The 24,952-nt window shown below is 22.8% G+C and overlaps 1 protein-coding gene across 1 annotated transcript in view; it reads left to right on the top strand.

The window, feature by feature from the left end:
- The window catches only part of LOC117174758 (DNA polymerase alpha catalytic subunit), an 81,778-nt gene that overhangs the window by 35,456 nt on the left and 21,370 nt on the right, over positions 1 to 24,952 (top strand). Inside the window, exons 10-15 of the mRNA XM_033364106.1 lie at positions 4,025 to 4,208; positions 4,349 to 4,483; positions 7,087 to 7,256; positions 10,616 to 10,856; positions 20,302 to 20,441; positions 20,526 to 20,731. Of these exons, the coding sequence (XP_033219997.1) occupies positions 4,025 to 4,208; positions 4,349 to 4,483; positions 7,087 to 7,256; positions 10,616 to 10,856; positions 20,302 to 20,441; positions 20,526 to 20,731 (1,076 nt within the window). The remainder of the gene's footprint in view (positions 1 to 4,024; positions 4,209 to 4,348; positions 4,484 to 7,086; positions 7,257 to 10,615; positions 10,857 to 20,301; positions 20,442 to 20,525; positions 20,732 to 24,952) is intronic.

The raw sequence follows: 24,952 nt of genomic DNA, 5'->3' as shown, positions 1-24,952 counted from the left end.
TTTCTGAAATGTTTTGAAATCTCTGGAAATCTGAAATATTTTGAAATCTGTATTACCTTTAGCTATCATTGAAGTCTTATAAATCTTGGTGAAATCTTCATAGATATTTGTAAATTTTCAAGCGGTTGGAATCTTTGAAATTCTTCTGAAATCGTTGTAAAATATTTGAAATCTTTTAAATCTTAGAAATCTTGGTGAAATATTTTTAAATTTTTTAAATGTTGGTATCTTTGAAATCTAAAATACTTTTAAATATTTTAAATCGGAAATATTTTGGAATCTCTGAAATATTTTGAAGTCTTTGTGAAATCATTTGAAATATTTTGAAATCTTTGAAATCTAAAATATTTAGAAAACTTTAGTACCTTTTGGAATCTTTAAAATCTTTGCAAACTCTTTGTGAAATATTTGAAATCTAAAATATTTTTAAATCTTTCACACCGGAAATATTTTGGAATCTTTGAAATATTTGTGAAAATTTGTTAACTCTTTGTAAAATCTTCTGAAATATTTTGAAATCTCTTGAAATCATTGAAATCTGAAATATTTGATAAACTTTGGTACCTTTTGGAATCGTTGAAGTATTTTTAATCTTGGTGAAATCTTCAGAAATATTTTCAAATTTCTAAAATGTTGAAATCTTCGAAATCCTTCTGAAATCTCAGTGAAGTATTTGAAATACAAAATATTTTGAAATCTTTGAGAAAACTTTGCGAAATATTTGAAATCTGAATTTTTTTAAAAATCTTTTGTAATCGGTTTGAATCTTTGAAATGTTTGGGAAATATTTCGAAATCTTGAATACCTTTTGGAATCTTTGAAGTCTTAGATGTCTTGGCGAAATCTTCTGAAATATTTTTTTTGATTTTCAAATTTTGTTAGTATCTTCGAAATCTTTGTAAAATTTTTAAAGAACATTTTTGAAATATTAGAAGTCTTTGAAATCTGAAATATTTTCAAATCTGTTGGAATCTATGAAATATTTTTGAAATCTACTGAAATATTTTAAAATATTTGTAAAATATTTGCAATAATGAAATCTTTGTAAAATATTTGCAATAATGAAATCTTTGTAAAATATTTACAATAATGAAATATTTTGAAATCTTTGAAATGTGAAATATTTTAAAATCTGTTGGAACCTATGAAATCTTTGAGAAAGCTACTGAAATATTTTGAAATCCTTGTAAAATTTTTGAAATATTGAAATATGAAATATTTTGATATCTTTGAAATCTTCGAAATCTATTGAAATTTGTTAGCATCTTTGTAAAATCTTTTAGAATTTTCAAAAACTTTTGAAATCGGTTGGAATCATTGTGAAATCATCTGAAGTATGTTCAATTCCTCGTCATTTTTTGTGAAATATTTGAAATATTAAAATCTTTGAAATCTGAAATATTTTGAAATCTTTATAAAATATTTGAAGTAATGAAATCTTTCAATCAGAAATATTTTGCAATCTTCTGAAATATTTTGATTTCTTCAAAATCTTTTGAAATCTTTAATACCTTTTGGAATCTTTGAAATCTTAAAAAATCTTGGTGAAATCTTCAGAAATATATTTTTAAATTTTCCAATTCTATTGGAATCTTTAAAACAGTCTGAAATCTTTGTTAATATTTGTGAAATATTATTAGTCTTCGAAATCTGTTGGAATCTATAAAATCTTCTTGAAATCTACTGAAATATTTGTAAAATATTTGAAATAATGAAATCTTTGAACTCTGAAATATTTTCAAATCTTTGAAATCTGCTGAAATATTTTGATTTCTTCGAAATCTTTTGAAATCTGTTGGAATCTTTGCGAAATCTTCTGAAATATTTTCAAGTCTGTCAATCTTTGTAAAATATTTGAAATATTGAATTCTTTGAAATCTGAAATATTTCGAAATCTTCGGAATATTGTGAAATCTGTTAGAATCTATGCAATTTTTGTAAAATCTTCTCAAATATTTTGAAATCTTTCTAAAATATTTGAAATATTGGAATATTTGAAATCGAAAATATTTTATAATCTTCGAATCTCCTAAAATATTTCGATTTCTTCGAAATCTTTTGAAATCCGTTAGAATATTTGTGAAAATTTTTAGATTTTTTAAAATCTTTTCAAATTTTTTGGGATCTATGAAATATTTGTGAAATGTTCTGAAATATTTTGTAATCTTTGTAAAATATTTGAAATAATAAAATCTTTGAAATCGGAAATTTTTTGGATTTTTCGAAAACTTTGGAAATTTTTATCTATCTTCGTAAAATATTTGAAATATTGATATCTGAAATATTTTGAAATCTGTTGATATCTGTGAAATTTTTCTGAAGCCTACTGAAATATTTTTAAATCTGTTGGAATTTGTGACATTTTTGTGAAATCTACTGAAATATTTTGAAATCTGTTAGAATCTTTGCGAAATCTTCAAAAATATTTTCAAGTCTGTCAATCTTTGTAAAATCTTTGAAATATCAAAATCCTTAAAGTCAGAAATGTTTTAAAATCTTTGCAACCAAAAGTATTTAAAAGTGTTCGGTATATTTTGAAATATGTGGGAAATTTTCGAAATCTATTAGAATATTTGTGATTTTTTTTGGATTTTTCGAAATCTTTTGAAATTTGCTAGAATCTTTGCGACATCTTCTGAAATATTTTCAAGTCGTTGTCAATTTTTGTAAAATATTTGAAATGTTGAAATCTATTGAAATATTTTTAAATCTTTGTGAAATATTAAAAATATTGGAATCTTTAAAATGAGAAATATTTTGAAATGTGCTGGACTCTATGACATTTTTGTGAAATGTTCTGAAATCTGTTGGAATCTATGAAATTATTCTGAAATCTACTGAAATATTTTGAAATCTATTCGAATCTATGAAATTTTTATGAAATGTACGGAAATATTTTGAAATCTTTATAAAATATTTGAAATAATGAAATCTTTGAAATCGGAAATATTTTTAATTCTTTTAATTCTGAAATATCTTTAAATCTGTTGGAACCTGTGAAATCTTTCTGAAATCTACTGAAATATTTTGAAACCCTTGTAAAATATTTGAAATCTTTGGAAATATTTTCAAATCTTCGAAATCTATTGAAAGCTGTTAGAATCTTTGTAAAATCTTTTGGAATTTGCGAAATCTTTTGAAATCGGTTGGAATCATTGCGAAATCTTCTGAAATATTTTCAAGGTCATGTCGTTTTTTGTGAAATATTTGAAATCTTAAAATCTACTGAAATGTTTTGAAATTTTTGTAAAATATCTGAAATATTTGATTTCTTCAAAATATTTTGAAATCTGTTACAATATTTGTGAAATTTTTTGGATTTTTTGAAATATTTTTAATTATTTCGAAATTTTTGTCAATCTTCGTGAAATATTTCAAATACTGATATCTGAAATATTTTGAAATCTGTTTGAATTTATGAAATTTTTGTGAAATCTACTGAAATATTTTGAAATCTGTTAGAATCTTTGCAAAATCTTCTAAAATATTTTCAAATCTTTGTAAAATGTTTGAAATATTTGAAATCTGAAATATTTTGAAACTTTAAAAACCTTTTCTTTTGGAATCTTTTTGAAATCTTTGTGAATCTTTGTGAGATATTTGATATCTAAAATATTTTGAAACCTTTAAAATCGTTTTAATTCTTTTGATTTTTTTTTTAATCTTTTGAAATCTTCGAAATCTTTTGAAATTTGTAGGAATCTTAAAAATCGTTGTGAAGTCTTCTTATTTTTTTTTTTTAAGTTTTTGAAATATCTTTGAATTTTTTTAACTTTTGTGGAATCTTTCTGAAATAATTGAAATCTTTGCAAAATGTTTAAAATCTTCTAAAATGTTGTGAAATTTGTTTGTAATTTTCGAAAACTGGTAAAGTTGAATTTTAAACCCCTCTTGATTACCCATCATTTATCGTATTTTTCAAGTCCCCTATTTTTAATAAAAGGACTTTGAAATCTGCAGTTTTTAAATTTCAATATGTCCAATAAAACTCTTATTTATTTACGTGATTTACCCATTATTGCAGGTTCTGAAGAGGAATGAAAAGGAATGTAAAGAAATAACGCCAGCAGAGTGCGTCCAATTTTACAGTACTCCAGAAAAGATAGAAAAACTTTTGAGATTAACGATGCTCGAAGCGTCCTGCATTCTCTCAATTGTCTTTGAATTGAATATCATGCCCCTTGCTTTACAAATCACGTGCATCGCAGGTACCTTACAACTTTAAAAATGAGATATCTTGAAAATATTGATAAAAATCTTCACAGATTTCAAAATCTATTATCTTCCCTCAAGTTTTTCAAAAATTCTCATAAAACACAAATTTTTCAATATTATTTTATAATTTCAGGTAATGTTTTGTCGAGAACTTTGTCAGCTGGTCGGGCTGAAAGAAACGAATTTTTGCTACTGCACGCTTTTCACGAAAAGGGTTACATAACTCCAGACAAAAAACAGAACAAGAAGGGAAAAGATGTATCCGAGAGTAAGATTAACCCATATTTTTATATTTTATTTTTCTTGCCAGTTTTTCAGATCAAAAATTAACATTTTTAAATTTATTTTCAACAAAAAATGTATTTTCTACTATAAAAGATGGCTTTTTAACACAATACTTGAACTTTAAAAAAATAATTCAATTTTAGACATGATAGTTGAATTTTCAACCTAAAAAGATACATTCCCAACAAAAAAGTATCCAAGAATTTTAAAATAAAAAAGATGAATTTTCAACAAATAAACATTTTGCGTTGAAGTAGAAAATAAAAGTTGATCTAAATTGTTTATTTCAGCAAAACATTAATTTTCCACGAAACTGATTTATTTTTACCCTACAAAAATGAAATTTCAAACTAAGACAATTATTTTTTACCAAAAAAGGAGAATTTTCGAATAAAAATATCAATCTTAAAAAAATGGAAATGTTATATTTTTAGCTAAAAAATTAATCTAAAAAAAAGGCTTTTCTAATTAACAGTTAAAATTTCAACCAGAGAGATAAGCCTTCCATAAAAATTTTTTTTGCAATGTAGTTTAACTTTTACCCATGAAGTTGATTTATCAATTAAAAAAGATTATTTTTTAACCAAATAACTAAACTTTCAACCAAAGTGATGCATTTTCCACTAAAAATATAAATCTTCACAAAAAAATGATTTCAATTTTGAACCAAAACGTAGCATTTTCATTTAAAAAAAATGAAATTTCTAAAACAGATGAATTTTTAAATTAAAATGATAAATTTTGAAGACAATAGGTGAATTTTCTATTAAAAAAGATTTCATTTGACTTTTTACGATAAAAAATAGGCATTTTTAAACAAGAAATAAAATTCTACGAAAAAAAATTAATTTTCAGTCCAAAAACACGAATTTAGGACCAAAAAGGATATATTTTAAACAAAAAGTAAATATTTAACCAATAAAGTTGCATTTTTATCTAAGAAAGATGAAATTTCTCTCAAAGAGATGAATTTTTAATTATACAAAATTTTTATATAGTGAAATTTTCATCCAAAAAGGATTTCAGTTCTCTTTTCAATACCATAATATTATATTTGAACAAACATACATTTTTTACAATATAGTTAAATTTTTAAACATAAAAGCTTTAATTTCTGCAAAATCAGGTGAGATTTAAAATCAAAAAGACCAACTTTAAAAAAAAAGTTGAATTTACAACGAAGAGTTGAATTTTTATTTAAAAAAGATGAAATTTTTTCCGATAACAATTTAATTTTTTTTAACTTTTAAAAATTATATCTTGTTTAGATAACAACTATTTTTTCTGAAAATTTGTCTTTTAAATATACACCTTTTTTAGTAGAATTTTAATTTTTCTTAGACAAAAACGCAACTGTTTGGCTGAAAATTTAACAATCTTGTTTCAAAAGTCATTTTTTGTTGGTTAAAAATTCGACAATTGAGCAGAAAATTAACTTATTGTTTACAATTTTTATTTTTGTGTTAGAAAGTGAACTGGAATCATCTTTGGATGATAATTCAACTATTTTTTAAAGTTTTTTTTTTTTAATTCATCCGTTATAGAAAAAATGTCATCTTTGTTAAATAAAAATGTAACTGTTCGTTGAAAATTCAACTCTTTTTTTAAAGTTTGTCCTTTTGATTTTAAAATTCATCTGGTTTAGCAGAAATTTAATCTTTCTTGCATAAAAATGCAACCGTTTATTTGAAAATTAAAAAAAAAATGTCAAGTCATACTTTTTGGTAGAAAACGCTGCTTTTTTGTTTAAAAATGTAACTATTTCGTGGAAAATTTACTTTTTGTTCAAGTTTAATACTTTTGTATTGAAAAGTGAACTGAAATCCTTTTTGGATGAAAATTGCACTATAATAATTTTTTTTTTAATTAAAAATTCATCGCTTCAAGAAAAATTGTATCTTTCTTGGATAAGAATGCAACTTTTTGATTGAAAATTTACTTTTTGAATAAAATTTATTTTTTGGTGTTGATACATAAACTGAAATATTTTCTAGTACAAAGTTCATATTTAAAAAGATTTGGTTTTTTTTATTAAAAAAGTATGTATTTTAATACAAATTTTATCTTTCTTGGATAAAAACTCAACTATTTTTTTTTAATTAATCTTTTTGGTTAAAAATCCATTTTTAAATTGATAATTAAATTTTTTAAATCTTTTAATAGAAAATTCAACTTTTTGGTTAGAAATTCTTCCTCTTTGCTTAAGTGTTCAACTATTTTGTTTGAAAGATTTGGTTGAAACAGTTTGAAGAAGATTTATATTTTTAGTTGAAAATTAATCTTCTTTAATTAAAAATTCAATTACTTGGGTGAAATTTAAACTGCATACATTGTTAAAAATTTATTTTTTTTATAAGAAGGTGGGTAAAAGTGAGAAAGCCTTTTTTATGTTTGCTTAAAATTAATTTTTTTAACGGAAAAAGATTTCAGTTCACTTATCAGCAACAAAATATGCATTTTAAACAGAAGGTTAATGTTCTATAAAAAGAGCTAAATTTTTCATCCAAAAAGATGAATTTTAAACGAAAAAGTTGAATTACGGTCCCGAATGTTTTCTGGAATTAATTGAATGAATTTGTTTTGCAGGTCGTAGAAAGAAGCCCGCATACGCGGGAGGTTTGGTTTTGGATCCCAAGAAGGGATTTTACGACAAATTAATCTTGCTCATGGATTTTAATTCCTTGTATCCGAGTATTATCCAGGAATATAATTTATGCTTTACAACCGTTCCCGGTGCTGCTTACGCTGATCTCGAGGTAAAAATGTATTTGGAAAATACTCTCATTTTTAAATGATATATCTTTAATTAATTATATATCTTAACCTGGAAATATCAGTGGATTTTTTTAAATGTGACTTTATATTACTGTAATTTTTTTAACTGAAAATTTAATTATTCTATTTTTGGCGGAAAATTGATCGATCTTAGTTGAAATCTCAAGTTTCTGGTTGTTGAAAATTCATGATTTAAATTTTTTTCTTCATTTTTTTTCTTCTTTTACTTAAAACTAAATTCACCTATTCACATTTTGTCACCTATTTTCCATTTTGTCACCTATTTTAGGAATTTGTCACCTTTTTCTCCTATTTTGGGATTTCTAATTTGCATTTTCAAACATAATGTTAAATTTGTAATTTAAAAAGATAAATATTTCACAAGCCAGTTTAATTTTGAAGCAAGGAAGACGAATTGTCAACTAAAAAATATGATTTTTCTAACAAATGAGGATTTTTACACCAAAAGGATTGATTTTCTATCCATAAATACAAGTTTTTAATAAATCAGTTGAAATTTTGATAAGAAAGGGTTACTTTTTAAGAAAATAGTTGAATTTAGATTAATTATAAAATAAAAATATAATTTTTTTTAAATGAAAATAATTAGCTTTCAATCATAAAGGATCAATTTCTAACCAAAAAAAAGTCTTTTAAACAACACAGTTATATTTTCAAGCAAATAGTAGAATTTTTAACCAAGAGATGAATTTTTAGCCAAAAGGTGATATTTTTTTTAGCAAATAGTTGAATTTTTCACCCAATAAGATGATTTTTAAAGTAAAAGAGAATTTTAAATCCAAAAAGTATCAATATTCGACCCAAAATATGACTTTTTAAGAAAATCGTTGAATTTCACAAAAAGTATATTTTTTAAGTAAAATAAGTTATTTATTAAACAAAAATACAATAATAGACTTTACGAATAAAAAGAATTAATTTTCAATAAAAAAGATTAATTTTCAATTAAAAAAATGAATTTTCTGCCAAACAATATAATTTTTCGTCCAAAAACGATTACTTTTTAACAAAAGACTTTAATTTTCAATAAAATAGTTCAATCTTTAACTAAATGGTAGAAGTTGTAACCAAAAAGTAGAATTTTGAACCAAAAAAATTATTCGTTAAAAATTCCAGTCCTTGGTTGAAAGTTGAACGAGTTGTTTTAAATTTCATTTTTTTTCGTTAAAAATTCATAATTGAAAATTGAAAGTTGAAAATTCAACATAAAAATTCTTTTGAAAATTCAACAAATTGGTATAAAATTAAACTGTTTTGTAGAAAATTCGTTTTTATTGAAAATTCGTTCTTAATAAAAATTTATCTACTACATTTTTGGTTGAAAATTCAACATTTTGACAAAAAATTATGGTGTTTTGTTGAAAATTCGTCTTTTTTTCGGTAGAAAATCAACCTTTTTTTGTTAAAATCTAGTCATGTTAAAAATATATTCTGTTTGTCAAATCTAACTATTTTTTATTAAAGTTTTGTAGTGGAAAATCAACTAAAAAATTTTTTGATAAACAATCCTTTTTGTTGAAAATTGAACAATTTGCTTAACATTATTTTTCATTCTTGACTGAACATTTTTTCTTGATAGAAAATTAACTTTTTGCTAGAAATTTCATCTCTTTTTGGTTTGAAAATTTTTTTGTTTGAAAAATCAACAATTTGGTAACGGAATTAACTATGTTGTAAACAATTAAATGGTTTTGTAACAAAATAGTTTTTACTTTTTTTTATTGAAAATTAGTTCTCATTCATCATTTTAAATAAAAATTCCTCTCCTTGCTTGGATATTCATTTTTTTAACTTAAAATATAACCATTACATTTTTGGTTGAAAAATTATATATTTTAGTTGAAAATTCGTCTTTTTTTGGTAGAAAATAATCTTTTTAGTAGAAAATTAATCTTTTTTGTTAAAAAAAATTTAATTATTCTATTTACAAATTCACCATTTAAAATTTCAGTTGAAAATGCATCAGTTTGTTTGAAATTATAAATTGTTTTTTTAATTTGTTTTTTTTAGGGGTGGGGGGGTTAATTTATTAACTGAAAATGTAACTATTGCATTTAAATATTCCGTCATTTTAATTGAAAATTTATCTCCTTAATTATACATTAATTTTTTTGATGAAAATTGAACTATTCCATTTTTAGTTAAAAATTGATGTTTTTTAGTTGAAAATGCATGTATTTTATTGAAAATTCGTATTTTTGTTAGAAAATAATCTTTTAGGTTGAAAATTAATCTGGTTACAAATTCATCATTTTAGTTGAACTGAAAATTCAACCATCCCATTTTTAGTTCATAATTTATCTTTTTTAGTTGAAACTGCATGTATTTTAGTGAAAAATTCGTATTTTTTGGTAGAAATTAATCTTCTTAGTTGAAAAATAATCTTTTTGGTTTAAAATTCAATTATTCCGGTGAAAGATTCATTATTTTAATTGAAAATTATTTTTTTTAGCTGACAAATTAACTATTCAATTTTCGATTGAAAACTTATCCTTTTTAATTGAAAATTCAACTATTTCGTTGAAAAATTCGTGTATTTTGTTGAAAAATGATCTTTTTGGTAGCAAATTAATCTTTTTGTTTAAAAATTAATCTTGTTTGAAAATTCATTTTTTGGTTCGAAATTCAACGATTTCACTTGAATATTCATAATTTTATTCGAAAATTTATATTATTGGTGGGAAATAAAATTACAAGGGTTGTAATTTAAACTCTTGTTAAGAATGATTATTTTTGGTTTAAAATTCATCACTTTTGTTAAAAATTTGTTGTTGTTGTTTTTTTTTTATTGAAACTTAATTTCTCAATGTAAAATTTTACTATTCAATTTTTGGCTGAAAACTGATCTTTTTTTTATTGAAAATTCAACTATTTCGTTTTTGTTTTTAAAAAATCGTCTTTTTATAGGAATTTATTGTTCTTAATTAAAAATTTAATTTTTTTTAATAGAAAATTTAGAAATTTGAAACGGTTTTAATTGAATCTAATATAGTAACCACCTTATTTTACCTAAATATTTAATGCATTTCAAATATGATAAAATAAAAAATAAATATTTATTTGAATTATTATTCAAATTCAGGGACTTTAGCGAGAAATTTAAGATATTAATTCTGTTTTTAGTAGTATTTAATTATCCGATACTGCTAGTATATTTAAGAATTTCTTTTAATATAATTTGCTAAAGCTTTCTAAATTAAACATATTAATTGAATCCCTAGAAAATGAAAAAAAACATCATTATTTATAATAAACTCACGAAACTGTGTATATTTTTCGGCTCAATCCATTTCTTCGTCTTATTTTTCTACTTTCGTAGGACTTGACTCTTCCCGAGTCGGATTTGGAACCAGGAGTCGTCCCAACGGAAATTCGGAAACTTGTGGAAGCTCGTGTTAAGGTCAAGCAGATGTTGAACGGTTCGAATGTGACACCAGAACAGAAAGTCCAGTACAATATCAGACAATTGGCGTTGAAGCTCACAGCTAATTCGATGTATGGTTGTTTAGGAGCGATGCATTGTCGATTTTACGCTAAAGGATTAGCAGCTTTGGTAACATGTATGTCAAAATTTACTTTTCCAATAATTATTATAATTGCAGGAATCACAGTCCATCTCCCCCTTTTTTTAAATCTAATATCCTTTCCCCCCTTAAATTAATAATATTAAAAAACGAAAATCGATCATTTTTAACTGAATTCTACCCCTTTTCGATCTTTTTTTTGTATAAGGTTTTGATTCATTCCTTAAGAATCATCAATATAATAACTTCAAATTCCTAACTTTTCTTGCAAAAACATTGCACTTTTAATAAGAGAGATGAATTTTTATTCAAATAGTAGATTTTTTTGATGGAATAGTCAATTTTTCAACTAAAAGGACGATTTTTCAATTAAATAGAAAGGTATACATTTTTTATCTAAAATTGTGACTTTTCAACCTGAATAAATGAATTTAAAAAAAGGTTTTTAACCAGAATGTTGAATTTACAAAAAACTAATAAAAAAATCTGTCCAAGTTCGATTTCAACAGTTCTTTAAATAATTAGTCAAATTGATATCTTTTTAAATTATGATATCATTAAGTTTATAATGCGTAATTCGAAAGTCTTTTACCTGAAAAATTCTCTATTTTAGATTTTTATTTTTAAGCTTATATTTTTAATTTAAAGAATTTTAACGTGCAGTCTTTAAGACTTTAACAATTAAAAATTTAATAAGTTTAAAATTGCAAATTATTTTATAAAAAACAGTTTTATTTTATCAACTGTAAATATAAAAAAATCATTTTTAAACTGGATCGGTACTTTGAGTATTAAAAACTGTAAAATAATTGATTTTTTCAGTCTGAATTATTCCATTTTAACACATTTATTTTTTTTTTAATTGATTAAAAAATAGGATAATTATTTAATATTTAGCAATATTTGACTTATAATTTAAGACGACTAAATTGAAACCAAATATTTAAAAGTAAACAATTTGAAACGTAAATGTTTGACATAGAAAGCTTTGAATTGTTAAAATTTCGAAAAGTTTTTAACATTTTAACGTTACAATTTTTATGGTTCTACTTAATAAAATGTTTAAATTGTAAACGAAATTGATGAATTTTGATGTATAAATAATAATTGAAGACGTATTATTTCTAGAAAAATTTGAGTAATTTGAAGAGATATTTAAAAGTTTTGAAAAGATTTAAAATTAATTAAAAACTTAAAAAGACATCAAGTAATTTAAACGAAGTTTTCGAGAAAAAAATTTCAGAACTTCTAAACATTTTTTTAAATGAATAAAATTTTTCCTACAATTTTTAGAAAATCTTAAAACTTTTGTAAAAATCCCTAAATTTCAATATTCTTTTAAAATAATTTTTCAAAATGAATCATTTTCAATTTCCCTAGGAATTTTGAGATAATGTATTTATTCGTTTGGAGCCTTTCACAATTCTGAGAAAGCCTCTAAATTTTTTGTAAACTACAAAAATCAACATATTGTTTTAAATTATCTCTCAAAATTACTCTAATTGTTTCTAAAAATAATAAGTGTTCAATTGTTATTTAAAAATCCAAATTCTATGGACATTTTTTTTAATTCGCAGGATTTTCAAAAATTTGTAGGAAAAAAAAACGCTAAAAGATCATTTAATTTAGCTAAAAGATAGAAAACTTAAAACTAATTCTAGATTTCTCAAGATTTTGAAATACAATTTTAGAGTTTTTCAAGGATTTTTAAACAATTTAAATTAAAAATCGTTTAAATTCTAATTTATGAACTTTTAAGTTGAAAAAATGTAAATTTAAAAATATTTGTTGAACTGAAATAACTGAATAATATAATTTTGACAAATTTTAAAGTTCATTGATTTATTCTTTAATTTAGAGTATTGAAAATGTTAACCTGGATTTATATTTTGGGAACTTTATCTGAATTTTTGAACTCTGTAATTTATTAATGTTAAAAATTCTGAATATTGCAGTTTAAATTCATTAAACTTGAAATTATTCAGTTGAAAAGTGTGAGTACCTTCCAGTTTATGTGTGTAAATTATTAAACCATTCAATAGAAATTTTTTGAATTTAAAAACTTTTAAACTTCAATTTTAAAAGTTAAAAATTTTAGCGTTACTTTGAATGCTTTAGTTTGTTGATTATTTTGTATTACTTTTACTGTTTAGCTTTATATTTCGATTTTTTAAATTTTATTGGCTGGGAAAAATATTTGTTAACCGGGAAATGACCGGGAATTTTGTTCTTTGATTAAAACGGTCACTCTGAGATTTTTCAGCAAAGAAGAATAATTTTCTTCAAAAAGAACGAATTGCCTAATAAATACATGACTTTTCTACCAGATACTTGAATCCTCAATTAAAAACGATCAATTTTCAATAAAAAATAGAAAAGTTGAATTTTCAGTTTAAAAAAGAAGATTTTTAACAAAATATTTAAATATAATGATATATTTTATGGTATTTTTAAAATATCGGAGGCATTTTCAAGATCTTTCATTCGGAAATTATTTTAGAGTATTCTGAAAGATTCCAAGAAATTATTAATTAATTTAAATAATTGCTAAAGATATTCTTAAAGATTTAAATCTTTTAAAATATCTTGAAACCTCAAGGTCCTTTCAAATTGCTAAATTTTCTAGTAAAAATATTCCATTTTCAATAAAGATAGATGAATTTTTAAATAAATAGTTTAGTTTTCGAATGAACAAGAGTAAATTTCTATAAAAAGACGATTTTTTAAAACAAAATACATCAATTCTCAACCATATAGTTGAATTTTCAACGAAAAATTGAATAGTTAAATTTTCCACAAAAAAAGACAACAAATTTTCAACTACAGTGGTGAATTTTCAACTAGAAATTACGAATCTTCAACAGGAATAAATAAATTTCAAACAACACAGAATAATTTTTACCAAAAGAGTTTGAATTTTATTTTATTTTCCACAAAACATATCAAATTTCAATTAAAATTCTGGTATTTAAGGGGAATACATGAATTTTCAACCAAAAAGATGAATTTCCAAACTAGAAGATTAATTTTCAACCAAACTGATTATTTTTTTCAACTGAAATTTAGAATTTCGAACTGCAATAGTTGAATTTTGAACCAAAACGGTCATTTTCAACCAAGAATATTACTTTCTACTAAAAAATAATATTCAACAAAATATATGAGTTTTTAACTAAAAAATATAAATTGTGAACCAAAAATTGAATAGTTCAGTTTTCAGTTAAAACCTGTAAAAATTTATTTGGTTGCTTTGAACGTTAAACTCTTTGGTTAAAAATTATTTTTTGTTGAAAATTAATTTTTTTCTTTCTTTTTTTGGCTTCTTTATTTTTTTTGTCTTAAAATTAATTTTTGTACTGAAAATTCAATTATTCCGAAATAATAGTGCAGCATTTTAGTTGAAAATTCACCAATTTGTTAAAAAAAATTTAACTGAAAATGTAACTATTCCGAATACATATTTCATCATTTTACTTAAAAATTCATCTCTTTTGTTATGCATTAATTTTTTTAAATAAAAATGAAACTATTCAATTTTTGAATCATAAATGATTTTTTTTTAGTTGAAAATTCTTGTATTTTGATGAAAATTCGTCTTTTTGTTAGAAATTAATCGTCTTGGTTGAAAAATAATCTATTTACTTTAAAAATCAACTATTCTATTTAAAGAATAATTATTTCAGTTGAAAATTAATTTTTTTTAACTTTCGGTTGAAAATTAAACTATTTTGTTGAAAAATTCATATATTTTGTTGAAAAATCGTCTTTTTCGGTAGCAAATTAATCTTATCGTTTAGAAATATATCTTTTTTTTTAAATTAAAGTATTGAAGTTAAATGTGCGTAATTTTAGTAAAAAATTGATCTTTTTGGTGGGAAATAAAACTACTTGGTTGAAAGTTCAATGAATAAAAAAAAATTCAAAGAAAGTGATGAATTTTCAACTGGAATAAATTAATTTTAAATGAAAAAGATTACATTTTAACAAGAGAGTTTAACTTTCAACCAAGTAGTTTTATTTTCCATCAAAAATATTTTTGTTTACTAAAATTATGAATATTTAACTAAAATACTTGATTTTTCAATGAAATATATGAATTTTTCAACGAAGTATTTAAATTTTCAACTAAAAAAGATAAGTTTGCAACCGAAAATTGAAAAGTTAAATTGAAAGTTAATTCAATTAATTTTTAACTAAAATAAAAAATCTTTAAACAGAATAGTTGAATTGTAAATCAAAAACACAATTTTTCAACAAACGACATGAGATTTGAACTAGAAAAGATAAATTGTGATCCAAAAATTGAATAGTTACATTTTCAGTTAAAAAAATAAATAAAAATTAATTAACATTAAACAAATTGGCGAATTTTCAACAAAAATGCTGCAATAGATGAATTTTGAAACAAAAAGGACTTTTTTAACGAAGAATATTAATTTCTACGAAAAAAGAATATGCAACAAAATACATGAATTTTTAACTAAAAAAATTAAATTGCGAACCAATAATTGGATAAAACCAGTAAAAAATTAATTACTCGCTCGAACGTTAATCTTTTCGGTTAAAAATTAATTTTGGTTGAAAATGTATTATTTTAATTTTTTCTCTTTGTTTTTGCTTGGCTTCTTTATTTTTCTTTGTCTGAAAATCAATTTTTTATTGAAAATTTATAATATTTTAGAAAATTATGAAATATTCTAAGCAATTATTAATTAGTTTAATTAATTGCTAAGGAATAAAAAGAGTTCGAAATATTTTAGGATAATGCATTAACTAGAATTTAGAAAAATTTAAATCTTTTAAAATATCTTAAAATATTGTAAGTCCGAAGATTTCAATCATTTTGAAGGATTTTAAAGAGTTTAATGTATTGTAATAAAATTCCCAGGATTCCAAGAAATATCATCAAAAAATTTAAGTAATTTGGAAATCACCCTGAATTCTTTGAAATTTACTGAATCCTTGTCAATTCAAATTTTTTTTTCAAAGTCCTTGTCATTTTTAAGAGCTTTAAAAAATGTCAAGACATTTCAAAAGATTTACAAAGATTTTAGGGTATTTTAAAAGATTACAAAGAACTTCATAGGATATTATAATATTTTAATAGATTTTAAAGAATTTATTCGCTAAAAGTGAGGGATTTCTTAGGGTTTCACAAATTTCTAGAAATTTTCAAAAATTTTTTGAAATTCGGCCTGAATTCTTATTAATTGATGCTAAATTCATTTAAATTCTTTTAAATTCTCTTTAATCTTTCTACTCCTTTCAAACTTACTCAATTCGATGTAATTCTTTTATATTTTAATTTTTTTTTAAATTCGCTTGATTGTTTTTTTTTTTTTAATTCAGTTTGATTTTGATCATTTTCCTTAAATTCCTCTAAATTCACACAAATTTTATCGTGATCAATGGAATTTTTTCGATTTAAAAAATTTCCTCCAATTGATTTGGAATTCACCCTGAATTCTGAATAATTATTTAATATTTAGCAATATTTGACCGTTCATTTTAGATGAGTAAAATTGTTTAATTTATAAGCAAAATTGTTACATTTTTGATGTAGAAATAATAATAGAACACTTATTATTTGTAGAAAAAATCTGAATAATTTTTAGAGATGTTCAGAAGTTTTGAAAAGATTCAAAATTAATTGAACACTTGTAATTTGAACGAAGTGTGTGAACATTTTGTGTCAGAATTTCTAAACATATTTTAAAAGGAATAAAATTTTTCCTATCACTTTGGAACTCTCTTAAAATCTTTTTAAATATTCTCTTCAAATTATTTTTCAAACTGAAAAATCATTTTCAATTTTCCTAGAAATATTAGGAGAATGTTCTCATTCTTTCTAAGCCTTTCAAAATGCTTAAAAAGCTTCTAAATTTTGTGGTTTGGAATCTGCAAAAATCCACATTTAAAAAAAATTAGGTTATGGGTATTTTGTACCGAAATTATGGTACGAAACGTCGAATTTTGTCGACACACACACACACACTTCGTTTACATTATTTTATATCATTTTAAGTTCTAAATTAATTTTTAATCTTTTTAAAAATTCCAAATATCTCTTAATATTACTCTAATTTTTTCTACAAATAATACGTGTTCAATTGTTATTTATAAATCCAAATTCGAAGAAAATTTGTTTAAATTTTCTGGATTTTCTAGAATTTGTATGACATATTTAATTAATTTTAAAAGTTATTTACAAGTTCTGAAAAAATAAAATAATAAAATTTGAAAAAATATAAAACAACTTCTAGATTTCTCAAGATTTTAAAATAAAATTTTAAAGCTTTTCAAGGATGTTTAAACTATTTAAAATGCAGATCATTTAACTTCTAATTTAAGAATTTTTAAGTTGAAAACAATTTCACTTTTTAATGTTTCCAGTCTAAAGTAACTTAATAATATAATTTAAACAATTTTTAAGTTCATGGATTTGATTGCTTTAACTTGTTGTTTATTTTTTATTACCTTAAATAGAAAAATGTTTAGAATAGAGTTTGATTTTAAAATTTTGATGACCTTGACTATAAATACTTTCCTTATATTGCAAAAATTTAAATTTTTCTTTGTTAGTAACAATTTTTGTAAACAAATAGGGATATTTGATATAGCTTTAATTTTTAAACATTTAAAAAAATGAGATTTAATTTTAAAAACTTTGTCTCTTATAGATTTTCTTTGATTTTAAATAATTTGTTGACTATGGTTTTATAAATAATGAATTGAAAAATAATCTTTTGTTTGTTCCGGTGCAATTTTACAGTTCCGATTTTCAATTTTTTACAAATTTATTATCTGGTAGCTTCCTCATAATTATTAAATATTTGGACTTTCATCAAATGATCAAAAATGAAATCAAATTATTTCAAATATAATGTTTGATTTTTATCATCAAAAAATTCTGAAGAGATATTGCGCACATGTATTATTAAAAATGTTCGAATCTTGATCAAATTAGTGATGCTTAGATTATTGGGGTCGCTTATTTCAAATCTGATATTGGATTTTTTAAATCTAAAAAATGAGAATCGAATATGACCGACATGAATTATTGACACTTTTTCGGATCTTGATAAAATTGATGATAATTAAGTTTTTGGGACGCTGAATTCTAATCTGATGTTGGATTTTCAAAATTCAAAATGTCGAATCAAATTTGATGGACAAAAATGATTAAAAATGTTCAAATCTTTATAAAATTGATGATACTTAGGTTTTTAGGGTCGCTGATTTCAAATCTAATGTTGGATTTTTATCATCCAACAAATTATGATGGGATATTGCGCACATGAATTATTAAAAAATGTTTGAATCTTGATAAAATTAATGATAATTTGGTTATTGAGGTTGCAGATTTCAAATCTGATATTGGATTTATTTAATCTAATAAATGAGAATCTAATAGGACCGACATGAATTATTTACACTTTTTCGGACCTTGATAAAATTGATGATAATTAGGTTTTTTGAGTCGCTGATTTCAAATCTGATGTTGGATTTTCAAAATTCATAATGCCGAATAAAATGTGATGGATAAAAATTATTAAAAATATTTGGCCCTTGATAAAATTGATGATACTTAGGTTTTTGGGGTCGCTGAATTCAAATCTTACGTTGAATTTTCAAACTTGAAAATGACAGATCCAATGCGGAGGACATAAATTATTAAAAATGTTTTGATTTTCATAAGGTTTGTGATACTTAGGTTTTTGTGGTCGCTGATTTCAAATCTCATTTTGACTTTTGAAAATCCAAAATGGCGTATTCAATATAGCGGACATGAATGATTGAAAATGTTTGGACCTTGATAAAATTGATGATATTTACGTTTTTGGGGTCGCTGATTTCAAATCTGATGTTGCATTTTCAAAATTCATAATGCAGAATCAAATGTGATGGAGAAAAATTATTTGAAATATTTGGCCCTTGATAAAATTGATAATACTTAGGTTTTTGGGGTCGCTGAATTCAAATCTTAAGTTGAATTTTCAAAATACAAAATGACGGATCCAATGCGGAGAACATAAATTATTAAAATTGTTTTGATCCTCATAAGGTTTGTGATACTTAGGTTTTTGTGGTCGCTGATTTCAAATCTAATTTTGACTTTTTAAAATCCAAAATGGCTTATTCAATATAGCGGACATGAATGATTGAAAATGTTCGGACCTTGATCAAATTGATGATATTTACGTTTTTGGGGTCGCTGATTTCAAATCTGGTGTTAGTTATTTATAATTCAAAATGGTGTAAATATGAACAATTCGATTAAGTTACATTTTTTTATACCTTTGATCCGCGATACTGGATCCGCGGTTTTGGATTTTTTTAATTAAACATCATATTTCGATTCAGCGACCCTAAAAACTTAAGTATCACCAATTTTATCAAGGTCAGAACATTTTAAATAAATTTAAATTGGATGCGCCATTTTGAATTTTAAAAATCCAATATAAGATTTGAAATCAGTGATCCTAGAAACCGATGTACCTCCAATTTTATCCAGATAGAAACATGAAAAATGTCTTTTTTGTATTAAATTAATCTTTTTGGTTGAAAATTCATTTTTTTAATTTAGGATTTATCTATTTTTTTAAAAATAATTTTTATTTCTTGAAATTCTACGGTTTGATTTTTTGTGTAGAAATTTATTTTTTTAAACTGAAAATTGATATATTGAATTTTTGGTTGAAAATGGACATTTTCAGTCCAATATTCAATTATTTGGTTAAAAATTGATTTTTTAGTAGAAAATTCACCTGAGTGTTTGAGAATTCAAGTATTTTAGTTTTCTTTTTAATTTTCTTTTCATCATAGAAACTTAATCTTATCTTGTTAAATATTCTTAATTTTAGTGTAAATTTAATTATTTTGGTCGAAAATAAAACCACTTATTTGTGAGTTAAAATCTTTTTTTTTTAATTCATATTTTCGATTCACGATATCTAATTCAGTAGAAGGCCTTTAATTTTAATTGGAAATTCAACACGTTGTTTGGAAACTTTTTTGTTGTGGAAAATTTATTTTTCAACTGAAAATTCAAAAATTCCATTTTTTGTTTAAAACTGACTGTTTCATTGCAATATTAAACAATTTAGTTAAAAATTGATTTTTTTAATTAAAAATTTGGCTGCTTTGTTGAGAATTCATGAATTTGGTTGAAAAATCATTAATTTTTGGTTAAAAGTTCATCTATCATTAGTTTTACCTGAATATAGACTGAATTTTAAATATAAGAAGATCAAAAAAATGGTTTAAATTATTATTAAATTTTATGAACTTTAAAGATATATTAAAAACTGATATTTGTTAAGTATTATTTAATTAATCGATGATGCTTTTATATTTAATAATATCTTGCAATATAATTTGTTCAAACTTCATAAATTAAATATATTAATTAAGTGCCTAAAAGCCTAAAAAACTAACATTTTAACATAAAATTTTAATAATTTAATTTTTAATCTGATAGCAAAGGGAAGAGAAATTTTGCAAAGCACGAAGCGACTCGTAGAAAAATTAAACTATGAGGTTATTTATGGTGATACCGATTCGATCATGATAAACACGAATATTGTCGACTATGATGAAGTATTCAACATTGGAAAGAAGGTAAAATTCTCTATTTCAAAACGACGAATAATTTTAGTCAAGATTTAATTTCTAAACATTTTTTTTTGTATTTATTTTTAAAAGATAAAACAGGAAGTTAACAAACTCTACAGAAGAGTCGAGCTCGACATCGATGGCGTCTTCAAATATTTACTGCTTTTGCAGAAGAAGAAATATGCTGCAGTAACAATGTCAAAGGGACCAAATGGCCAAATTCAATTGGCCCAAGAACACAAGGGTTTGGATATCGTGAGGCGAGATTGGTGTCAATTAGCTTCTGAAGCTGGAAAGTGAGTTTTTTCAAAGACAACTTATTTCAGGGTGGCCGCAGGCCAGAAAAAAAAACTTAGAAATCTTGAAAAATTTTATGTTTCTATTGACGTTTTTAAAATTTTTCTTTGGTTTGAAAATTTATCTGTTTTTGATATAAATTTCATATTTTTTTTAAATTGAAATAAGTTAAACACAAGTGTTTGGCTGGAAAGTAATCTTTTTTTGTTGAAGATTCAACTACTTTTTTAGTAAATTCGTCTTTTTTTGTTGAATTTAATTGTTTTTTATTGGAAATTTCGCATTTTTTGGGTAAAAATATCTACTATTAAAATTTTTTGTTGGAAATTCATCTTTTGTGGTCAAAAATTGAGCTACGTGGTTGAAGTTTAAACAACTTTGCTAAAAAAAAAATTTTTTTAAAATTTAATTTACTTAAAATTGATATTTTTTAATTGAAAATTCAACAACTGTTTGGGTAAAAATTGATCTACTTTGTTAACATTTTTTTTATTTTTGTTTGTTTGGAGGTTCATTTCTTTGATTGAAAACTGAAAGTACAATATTTTTATTTTTTGTTGAAAAGTAATTTTAATTAAATGAAAATAGTCTTTTTTTTAGTATAAAACTAATCTTTTCGGTTTGAAGTTTCTCATTTTTTTGGTTAAAAATGCAACTGTTTGATTGAAAGTTAACTTTTTTTTAATTTATATTTTCAGTTTGAAAATTCTACTCTTTTACAAAAAAATTGTCTTTTGGCTTAAAATATTAACAATTTGAGTGAACTTTTTTTCTTTTTTGAATAAGAAATTTGTATTTGTTGAAAATTAATCTCTTTTTTGGTTTAAAATTAATTTTTTTAACTTAAAGTGTAACTCTTTCAATCTTTGTTGAAAATTGATCTTTTTAATTGAAAATTCTTATTTTTTTAGTATAAAGCTGATCGTTTTGGCTTGAAATTTCTCCTCTTTTTGGTTTAAAATGCAACTGTTTAAATTAAAATGTACTTTTTGTCGAAAATTTATATTTGTGATCAGAAAATTCTACTGTTTTACAACAAAATCGTTTTTCGGCATAAAATATTAACAATTTCATTGAACTTTTTTTCAGTTTTGAGTAAGAAATCTGTATTTGTTGAAAATTAGTCTTTTTGGTTTAAAAATTCATCTCTTTTAGTATAAATGAAATATTTTATAGATAAAATGCAAATTTTTGGTACGAAATTAATCTTCTGTGGTTGAAGATTGCTCTATTTTGAGGAAAATTCATATTTTTGGTTAAATTAATTTTTTTTTATTCAAAATTAAAATTTTTCTTAATTGAAAATTGAACTATTTGGTTAAAAGTTGAACCACTTTCAAAAAAGTCTTTTTTTAAGATTCATTATTTGAGTTGAAAATGTCCTTTGATTGAAAGTTTTACTATTTTGTTAAAAATTTGTTTCTTTTTTTTGTTTTGTTTAAAATTCATTTTTTCAACTTAAAGTGTAAGATTTTCAATCTTTGTTGAAAATTGATATTTTTAATTGAAAATTCTTTTTTAATAGAAAACTGATCTTTTTGGTTTTGAAATTTCCTCTTTTTAGTTCAAAATGCAACTGTTTGATTGAAAGTTAACTTTTTTTAAATGTATATTTTCAGTTAGAAAATTCTACCCTAAAAAAAAAATCGTCTTTCGGCTTAAAATATTAACAATTTAAGTGAACTTTTTTTCTTTCTTGAATGAAAAATCTCTATTTGTTAAAAATTCGTCTTTTTGATTTGAAAAATCATCGGTTTTAGTAGGAATTTTATATTTTTTGTATAAAAATATGAAAAATACAAGTGTTGCTTAAAAATCAATCATCTTTGGTTGAAGCTTCAACTATTTTGTTGTAAATTCCTCTTTTTTGATTAAAAGTTAAGCTCGTTTTTTGTTGAAATATCCACTATTACATTTTTGTTGGAAATTCATTTTTTTGGTTGAAAATTGAGCTACTTGATCGAAGGTAAACTATTTTTTTTTTTTTAATTGAAAATTCTACTACTTGTGTAGAAGTGGATTTACTTTGTTAACAAAAATTTGACTATTGATCAATTTTTTTGTTAAAAATTTATATTTTCGGTTAGAAAATTCTACTGTTTTACAGAAAAATCATATTTTTTGAAAATTTGTCTTTGTGGTTTAAAAAGTCATCTGTTAGAGTATAAATTTAATTTTTTTTGGCTAAAGATAGAAATGTTTGGTAGGAAATTAATCTTCTGTAGTTTAAGATTCAGCTGTTTGATGGAAAATTCGTCTTTTTGGTTAAATTACATATTTTCAGTCAAAATTAGAATATTTTTAAATTAAAAATTACACTACTTGGTTCTAAGATGAAACCACTTATTTAATAAAAAAAAACTTTTTTTTTAAGATTCATAATTTTAGTTGAAAATGTCCATTTCATGTTGATAATTGATAATTTTAATTGAAAAATCTTCTTTTTTGGTAGAAAACTGATCTTTTTGGTTCGAAATTTCCTTTTTTCGGTTAAAAATGCAACTTTTTAGTTAAAAATTAACTTTTTTAGTGATCATCTATATTTTTGGGTAGGAAATTCTACTTTTTTACAAAAAATCGCCTGTTGGGTTAAAATATTAGAAATTTGAATGAACTTTTTGTTTTTTCTTGTCTGAAAAATCTGTATTTGTTGGAAATTTGTCTTTTCGATTGGATAATTCTTTATTTTAGTTTAAAATTCATCTTTTTGTTTCAAAAGCTGGTGTTTTTTATTTTCGAAATTACTTTTTTTTACTGAAAATTTAACCATTTTTGATTGAAAATTTAACTTTTTTTAGTTGGAAATTCAACTATTAATTTGAAAATACATTTATTTTGTAGAAAATTAATCTCTTTATTTAAAATATCTATTTTTTTGAGTAATAATTTAACAGCTTGGTTTTAAACTTAAACTGCTTTGTTAAAAAATTTTATGAATTCTTTCCTAAGAATTTAACTTTTTGGTTGTGGATTCTTGAATTTGATTGAAAATTCGTCTTTTTTTGGTAGTAAATTAATGTTTTCGTTTGAAAATCCATTATTTCTAGGTGATTCAACTTTTAGGCAAAAAATTCTTGATTTTTGTTAAAAATTCGTTTATTTTCTGTAGAAAATTAATCTTTTTATTTAAAAATTCATCTTTTCGGTTACAAATTTAATAACTGGCTTTCAAAATTGAGCTACTGTCTTAAAAATTCAACTTTGTAGTCGAGAATTATTGAATTTTATTGAAATCTCTTCTTTTTTGGTAGTAAATTAAGTTTTTTGTTAAAAATATATTCTTTTTTAGTTGAAAAATAAAGTTTTTGGTTGAGAATTCTCAAATTTTGTTAAATATCCGTCTTTTTTGGTAGTAAAATAATATTTTTATTAAAAATTTCAACTTTTTGGTTGAAAATATAACTACTAGATTTGAAAGTTGAACTACTTTCTTGAAAATTAAACAAAAAAGTTATCTCTTTCTTAAAAAGTCAACTTTATGGTGAGAATTCTTAAATTTTAATAAAAATTATTCTTTTTGGTAGTAAACTATTCTTTTTGTTTAAAAATTCGTTTTTTCTGTAGAAAATCAATATTTTTTGTTTAAAAGTTCAAATGTTTAGTTGCAAATTAAACAACTCGGTTTTAAATTTGAACTGCTTTGTTAAAAATTTAACAAAAAATTTATTTCTTAAGAATTCAACTTTTTGGTTGAGGATTCTTGAATTGAATGAAAACTTGTATTTTTTGGTAGTAAATTAATGTTTTTGTTTCGAAATCCACTACTGCTAGTTGATTCAGATTTTAGGTAAAGAATTCTTGATTTTTTAAAATAATTTGTTTCTTTTTCAGTGAAAAAGTAATCTTTTTGTTTAAATTCTGTCTTTTTGGTTAGAAATTTATAAATCGGTTTAAAAATTAATCTGCTTTGTTAAAAATTTTTTAAATTAATTGTTTATTCTTCAAAATTTAACTTTTTAGTTGATGATTCTTGAATTGAATATGCAATTGTTTTTATTTTAAGGCTAATCTTTTTTTGTTTAAAAATTTAATTATTTTCTTGAAAATTCAAGCCTTTTTTTAAAATTCGACCATTTGGATTGAAAATTCGTAATTTTTTATTGAAAATTATACACTTTTCCAAAATTTTCAAATATTTTGTTGAAGATGTAACTTTTTTTGGTTGAAGTTCAATCTTTTTGATTTGAAAATTTGACAATCTGGTTGAAAGATCATTTTTC

The sequence above is a fragment of the Belonocnema kinseyi genome, chromosome 6 (assembly GCF_010883055.1).
Source record: "Belonocnema kinseyi isolate 2016_QV_RU_SX_M_011 chromosome 6, B_treatae_v1, whole genome shotgun sequence".
NCBI classification, from domain to species: domain Eukaryota; kingdom Metazoa; phylum Arthropoda; class Insecta; order Hymenoptera; family Cynipidae; genus Belonocnema; species Belonocnema kinseyi.
The sequence above is the reverse complement of the archived record's forward strand: the minus strand, read 5'-3'. Positions and strand labels throughout refer to the sequence as shown.